The sequence below is a fragment of the Crocodylus porosus genome, unplaced genomic scaffold (genome assembly GCF_001723895.1).
Source record: "Crocodylus porosus isolate Cpor-Errol unplaced genomic scaffold, CroPor_comp1, whole genome shotgun sequence".
Lineage (NCBI taxonomy): Eukaryota > Metazoa > Chordata > Crocodylia > Crocodylidae > Crocodylus > Crocodylus porosus.
The window spans coordinates 5,333,891-5,341,140 of NW_017728944.1; the positions used below are offsets into that span (position 1 = coordinate 5,333,891).

At 51.5% G+C, this 7,250-nt stretch overlaps 1 protein-coding gene across 1 annotated transcript in view; it reads left to right on the forward strand.

The window, feature by feature from the left end:
• The first annotated feature begins 6,907 nt into the window (after window positions 1–6,907).
• The window catches only part of WNK4 (WNK lysine deficient protein kinase 4), a 22,855-nt gene continuing 22,512 nt past the window's right edge, over window positions 6,908–7,250 (forward strand). Inside the window, exon 1 of the mRNA XM_019550505.1 lies at window positions 6,908–6,933. Coding sequence (XP_019406050.1) covers window positions 6,908–6,933 — 26 coding nt within the window. The remainder of the gene's footprint in view (window positions 6,934–7,250) is intronic.

Genomic DNA, 7,250 nt, shown 5'->3' on the forward strand with positions numbered 1-7,250 from the left:
TGCACACCTCAGCTCAGAGGGAGGAGGAAAGAGCCAATTACAATCCAGCTCCATGTGGGCTCTGACCCACCAAGCAGTAGGACATCAGCCAATGGAGATTCTGCTTCCTGGGAGTAGAGGAGAATTGAGAGTGGGTAGATAACAGACTTCCAGTTCTCCCAGACCCGCCTATGAAAACTGCAGTCTAACAGTGCAGACAAGACAGCAGTCCATTCTTTGGTGGTCAGCTTCTGAAACCCAGGCAGGGGCAGTTCAAAGCTTGAGGTGGAAGGGCAGCAGGAGCTGTGTGGGGGCTAGGGCTTGAGAAGGGCACCTGAAGAAGCAGTAGGAGAGTAGATTTCACCAGTTCCTACTGTAATGTGGTTGTCTGACAGGGTCATTTATGTATCTTTAGTCACAGGTTACATAGAGTTTTCCTTGGGATGGCTTGGATAAGGTTGATCCTACCTCAGGTTGGGAGTCTGTGGGGGGCAGTATGTTTGGACTGGATGATCTCCAGAAGTCCCAGCCCTACTTTTTATGATTCTATAATACAGAAGAGACTGGGTTTGCACAGTGCAGCTGGTATCAGATGGGTGACCTGCGCCAAGATTCAGCAGTCTGGGGACTTCAGGACCAGCCATTGCCTGGAAATGCAGCATTGGGCAGCACTGTGTTGAGCAAGAGTGTGCATATCTGCCTTTCAATAGCTGCTTGGCTCTGCTCCTTTCAGGTACAATGTCCAGAAAGTGGCTTCGGTTCCCCAGAGGCACTGGGGAGGGACATGGCTTGTTGTCGCTCCCAGATGCAGCCAGAAAGAGACACAGGAAACTGGAAGATGATAGGTGGTAATGAGCTCCATGCCTCTCTCTTCTAGCCAGGGTTGAGCCTCAGTAAGTAGCTTAACCCCTTGTGAGACAGAATGTCCATGGCCCTGGCTGTAGTCATTTTGGTTTGTTACTCTATGCTCTTTGGGGACACTGAGCCAGGGAAGGAAGAGTTCCTACTTCTCCAAAACCCAGACCAACAGTTGGGATTGGTCTGCCAGATGTAAAAGCACATGCTCTGCCCCTGCACAAAGCTCTTTGGAGTCTAGTTTGGCAGATCTCTGTCAAAGTTCAGCAAGTGAGCTGTTCTGCAGGGTGGGTCACCACCCCTATAGCTGGTCACACTGATTAAAGCTAACTAGCCAGTACAAGGTGGAGTGTGAGGGGCCCCAGGAATGTGATAAGGTGTTATCAAGCTGCACAGGCCCTGCTTATACCTCCTTAGTAGGAGGAAAGAACCTTGTAGACTTTTGTACATGGTTAAGATCAAGTGTAGTTTCAGTTAGATGATAAATTAGGACTATTTTGTGTTCAGGGAGTCCTGAAAATGCACTGAGCCTATAGCTAATTTCAGGGCTAGCCTGATGCTTCCATTTTGGATTGGGGGTTTATGAAGAATTATGCACCTGGAGCTAAAGCTATGGCTGGGGTCTGAGGTGCCTTCCCTCCTCATATGTGGGCCAGAGAGCTGCAGTTGTACAGAAGGTCAGGGCTAGAACCCTAGCAGGAAGGTGAATGGGGTCATGGTACAAGTCAAGAACAGGATGCTGAAAACTCATCAGCATGCTGAAAGCTAGGGGCTCCTTTAGTCATGTTTCCTCTCATAAGTTCCTGGTTCTCAATTACAGCAGATGACATTGTCTCTTGCCCCCAAAGCAATGCACAGCATGCACGCCTGCCAGGAAGCAGGCTATGTTGCAATGAGAACTCTGCCAAGGTGTATTGTAAAATTAGCACATCTAACAACATATGGTTTTCCTGGGGCTTGTCATCTTCCTGCCTATTTCTTCAGCCCTGCTGGTCTGTGAGAGCTGTTTTCAGTTCTGCGTTTAGTTTGGTTTCTGATGGGATCTTTTGAAGATGCAGTAGGACTTACAAGAGAACCATTCTCTACATGATAATTTGCCAGGGTGTACAGAGGTTAGGACCAGCCTCAGAGATTGACCCCCCTCCCCATGTCAGAATCTCCACACAGGCCACAGTTTGTCTCTGATACCGCCCCCCTTTTTTGGGGGGTGGGGGGTGTAAATAAGTCTGCCACCCTGGTCTCCTTCTTTGGTCCAACAACTCTGCCAGCTTTTGCCTGGTCCCATGTGCCCCAGTCTCAACATCAAAATTGTTGCATACAAATCTTGCTTGTTGGGGGAAAGGGGTCCTTGGGGCTAGGGGTAACCTCACTGGTAGCTTTGCCTGCCCGGATAGACCAGCCCCTCACGTGGGGCCTCTGCTGTCCCTCAAGTGCTTCTCCCTTAACAGAGTAATCCCACAGGCTTCCAAGTACCTGTCAAGGTTTCAGCTATCCCAGCCTTGGACCCCTTTTCTTCTGGCCTACACCCTCAGCCTTGGTCCACTGTTTAAGGCCTTAGCTCCTGGGTATCAGCCCTGCCGTGGTGGCGGCCACTTCTGGGGGTCCAGTTTCCAGTCTCAGCCCCTCTGGCTGCAGCAGGGGAGTGTTTCTCCCTCCCCTGTAGGCACAACCTAGTCCTCTGGTCTCAAGTTCAAAATTGCACGTAGAATACTAGGGTTGAAAGGTACCTCAGGAGGTCATCTAGTCCAGCCTTCTGCCTAAAGCAGGAGCATTCCTAACTAGATCATTTCAGCCGAGGCTTTGTTGAGCCAGGCCTTAAACTCGAAGGATAGAGATTCTACCACCTCTCTAGGCAAACCATTCCAGTGCTTTACTACCCACCTAACAAAACAGCTTTTTTTCTAACATTCAACCTAAACCTCACTGCAACTTGAGACTGTGCTCCTTGTTCTGTCATCTGTCACACTGAGCACACTCTAGCTCCATCTTCTTTGTAACAAACACAAGCCAGCTGCTTCACAAAAAAAAAAAAAAATTGTCTCCCTTGCTCTGGGTAAACATTGCCCTCAGGTTTACCTCCTTCAAAATGCTCTCAACCCACCTTCGTTGGGTGAACTAGCTGACCTCTAGCAGTACTTCTCCTTGCCACATGCAGAGGCCCTTTTGCATGGTCAGAGACAGGGTTTATATCCCCAAGCCCAGCTTCCTTCCAACCATGTGACTGGATAGTCTGCACCAGGGACCCAGGTGTAGCTAACTGCTTCATTAGCTGCCTGATCTTTTTAGTCCTTTGCTCAATCCACCTCGACTGCTACTCTGTGCTGCCCTTTTTGGCTTTGGGTTTCTTAGCCTTTCAGGGCTTCCTAGCAACAAGAACACGGGTTCCCTGTTACATCCTCTACATGGTGCACCATGTAGCAGTTTGCTAACCCAGTCTCTTGTAGAAGGGGCCTGAATCCCTATAACCAAGTGGTGAGAGGTGCTGAGTTCATTAGATGCTCAGATCTCTCTGTGTTCTGTTCTTGCAGCTTCTTTGCCTTCCTGCTGGGAGCTTAGAAATCAGAGGGAATGGATCCTGGCAGCATTTGCTGGAGCTAGCAAGTGAGACACATGAGTATTTAGTGAAGCAGCCGTCCCTTTGATTAGTGATCCAGTCCCTGGGGAGAGTAATTACCTAGCCTCTGTTATTCTCACGGCAGCTGAATGTATGTGAAAAATGGGTTAATCTGCCAGTTTAGAACAGGTCTCAATGAGGAGGGCTAGAACCAGCCCCAGGAACCCAAGGGAAATGTCACCCTGATAAGGCACCCAGGTGTTGTGTGTACTTCCTATGCACTGGAACTCAGCTGTTGATTTAGAGCGGAGAGTTTCTGTCCTTGTTCCATGTCTGACTCCCACGTGGTGCCTAGGACTAGGTCAAGAAGTGCTAGTTGGAGAGGCGCCCTGTCCCTTTCTTGAACTGCCAACTTCCTGCCAACTTCATGGTGTGACACAGCAGTCACACACCTAGGGGGCTGGAGGAAAGGCCGTGGTGGGATAGTGCCAAGTCAAGACCCCTCCCACCATTCCTGTGGCAGCCTGGTTCCCCTTGACCTGCAGTGAGCTTTTATGAGCTTGTTCTTTCAGGTCCTTGGCAATCTGCTTTGGCTGCTTGGAGTGACTGTGAAGGTAGTTCTTTATGAGTGGAACACCTGTCTGCTGGAAACTGAACAAAGATCCTTGTCTGATGCCTTGCACCCTGGCCCCAGGTGCTCTGGCAGACAGTGAAGGCTCCCAGCCAGCTCTGCAGGTGATGCAATCTGGAGGCAAGAGGCCTGTTGTCCTCTGCACCAGTCTTCCTGTGCAGGACCAACACTGACTTTCCATGAGTGCCCCAGACATGTAGATGACTCCAATGAGCTCCAGCACCTAGTTGCAGTCCTAGTTTTCCACTTGGCCATGAAGCACAGACTCTATGCAGCCTCTTAGATAGGGCCACTATTCTCTATATGGGGACATAGTCAGCTCTAGAATTTAATAAACAGAGATGTGGTATGCCTCTCCTCAGACCATGGGAGGAATGGGGGCGAGGCATGGCTGGAGCCCCGCTGCTGGTGTGGAACACTAGGAAGATGGGGAGGGAGCAGGTACATGAAGATGGTTGCAGTGGGCTGGCCCTGGATTACCCATCTGCTGTCTCTGGTTGTCATGGGCATGGGAAGAGCCCCAGAGTTGCTTCTGCCCTTTCCAGCTGGAGATTGGAGTAGTTGCATGGGTTTCCAGGCCCAGCTGAGAGCAGCAGCAGCATGAGGGGCTCTGTTCCTACACCCCTTTGCTCCCCCTTCACCTCCCCCCATTTTCCCCCACCAGCTGGAAGCTTCAGCTGCCAGGATTGTCTGTGTGGGGTGCAGGGGACAGTGGTGGCAGGTAGGTCCCCCCTTCCTGTGCAGTGCCTGTCCTTCTGGGTTTAGTCTTCCAGCTGGGGAGCAGGCACTGGAAGGTGTGGTCTGCCCACTGCTGCTCCTTGAGGCTTGCAGCTGTTCTCCAGTGGGCCCCTAGTGTCCATCGCCTGCCCAGGGGCTTCAGCTGTCAGGAGAGGCTGCATTGGGTGCTGGGTTCAGCTGGGAAAGCTGAGTGCCCTACACAGCAGAAGGAGGTGTGACCACACCACCCCCATTCCTGGATCCTCTGCTACCCTTGGGCCCTGAGGCCTCTTGTAACACACAGTTCTGTGTTCATTCATGGGTTTAATGCTGAAAAGGGAACAAGAAAAGGAAACTTATTTTTCCTTTGCCTGTGGGTTTCTGATACCTGAACCAGAACCAGTTCCAGGTACAGGGTGAGCAGCACAAATAGGCTTTGATGTGCCTGACCCCTTGGGTAGCAGTGATCAATCCACTGACAGGGCAACAGAATTTGTCCCTCAGAACAGATCCCTTTTCCTGTTTTATTTTGGAGGCAGTCTCTTGACCATGACTGGGAATGAGATTGGCCAGCATGATCTGGAATCCCTATGAGTGATTCAGCTGTCTGCATTCTGGCAGGAGAGAGAAGCAGCTGGGAAACAAGATCCAGAATCTCCCCCACCCTGCCTATGTGGATCAGGTTGAGGATTTGTCACTAGGAAGAGTTGAAATCCCCAGCTTTGCTGAAAGCTACAGCCAGGGTAGGATAAGAGTGAAAGCAATTACTGTCCTTTTTAAGCAGCAAACTTTATAAGCCTGGCATATGCTGGATGAACAAGAAAGCTGCAACCTCATTTTACATGGCTCTGGGCTCAAGATGAGAAGGCAAAGACCAGAGCAGGAACGATACCTTCTTGTACTGCCACTCAGACTGCTGGTTTTGTGCTCATAACTTGGCCCTGTGCAGTTCTCAAGGGTGTGCAGGCAGTGAGTTCAAGGGTAGGAGACAGATGTGTTTGAAGGGTGTGCTAGTGTCTGCTCTTCTTACCATTTTGTGCTGCATGAGTGTCAGGAACAGACTTCCCCTCCTGACCTCAGCTTTCACTGACAGACAGGTCTGCATAAAGCATGCAGCCTCCAGCAGGGTGGAGTCCAGCTATGCCACCTGTCACAGGAAGGCACCCCTTTTGGGGCTAGAGACAGCACGGGTTCCCATGCTGTGTCAGCTCATCAGGCCCATCTATACCAATGCCTCAGAACAAGGTAAAGTTCCCCCATCCAGGAGGTGTCTAGGTGTCCATTGCTGAGGGGGGCAGATAGTGCACACATGCATGTTTGTTTAAGGCTTCTGTGACTGTTCACTCAGTACCATGTGCTCTGTGCATGTACTGGGGAGCAAGGGTGGGGGTGAGGGTGATTTCTTTTTCCAGCTTGCTTACGCACTCTGTAAGTTAGCAGTTTTTGAGTAGTTGGAGAGGGCTGGTCAAGTTATACCCAGTCCATTTGTTCAGTAAGTTGGGAAAGCAGGGGTGATTGGAGCAAGTGAATGTAACAGGTGATGGCCAGTTCAACCCTGGACCTATCCAGAACTTCTGGAGGCAGATTTTATTGTACATTTCCCTCCCTCCGTTCCAGACTGAGGGGATTTGCTGTGCAGCAGCTGTGCTGCAAATCCACTAGGTTGTGAACTTTAACTACAGTGCCAAAGATCTGAGGGGATCATCCTGGACATGCGGGTTTAGTGGCTGAACTCGGCACAGGGGACACTCCTGAGCTGCCATTGCAGCCCTTCCCCTTGATGCATTTGTTATCATTGAACTAGAAACAACCTGACCTTAGTGAGCATAAATTAATCCCAGCTACAATTGCTTTGTATTTTGTGTAAACGGTTCCACCAGAAGTTAAACAAACTGAAAGCAAGTCCAGGGACAACAGGCTCTTGCCTGAATGTGATGTGAAGACCGCCTGCCCATCCCTCAGTTCTGAGGTTAATGTCTGTGTTTCTGGCTGTAACCCTGATTTCTGGATTTTACTCGGCAGCTAAGGCAGGGCCAATTCCGTGGCTCGGGGACTTGATGCCCGGAGCAGTGTGTGTGGCTCCTGCAACCTAACCTTGGAGCTGCTCTTTCCAGGGAACAGGATACTGTGAAGTCTCAGGTCAAAAACTGCAGACAACTAATGAAAGAAGCATGTCGCCGCAGTTCAGTGCCCCCAGGCTCGCCGCTCGGGACTAGGAGCCCCACTGATGGAACCGCTTCGCGCCACTGCGGAGCAAGCCTGCGAGAAGTGTTCGGGCCACTGCGACCTTAAAGTTTTTCCCCAGCTCTGAACAGCTTCAAGAGTATCTGGTTCCAGCCCCTGCCCCGGCTCGTGGGGCTGGGGATCCGCCTAGCCTGCCCCGAGCGGCCGCGGCGCGGGCAAAGGAGCCTCCGCACGTGGTCGGGGCAGAGCGCCTGGCGCCTCTTCCAGCGTGGGGGGAGAGAAGCGGAGCGGGCCCCGGCCGCCTGCCAGCGGGGCGCAGCGGCCCGGCCC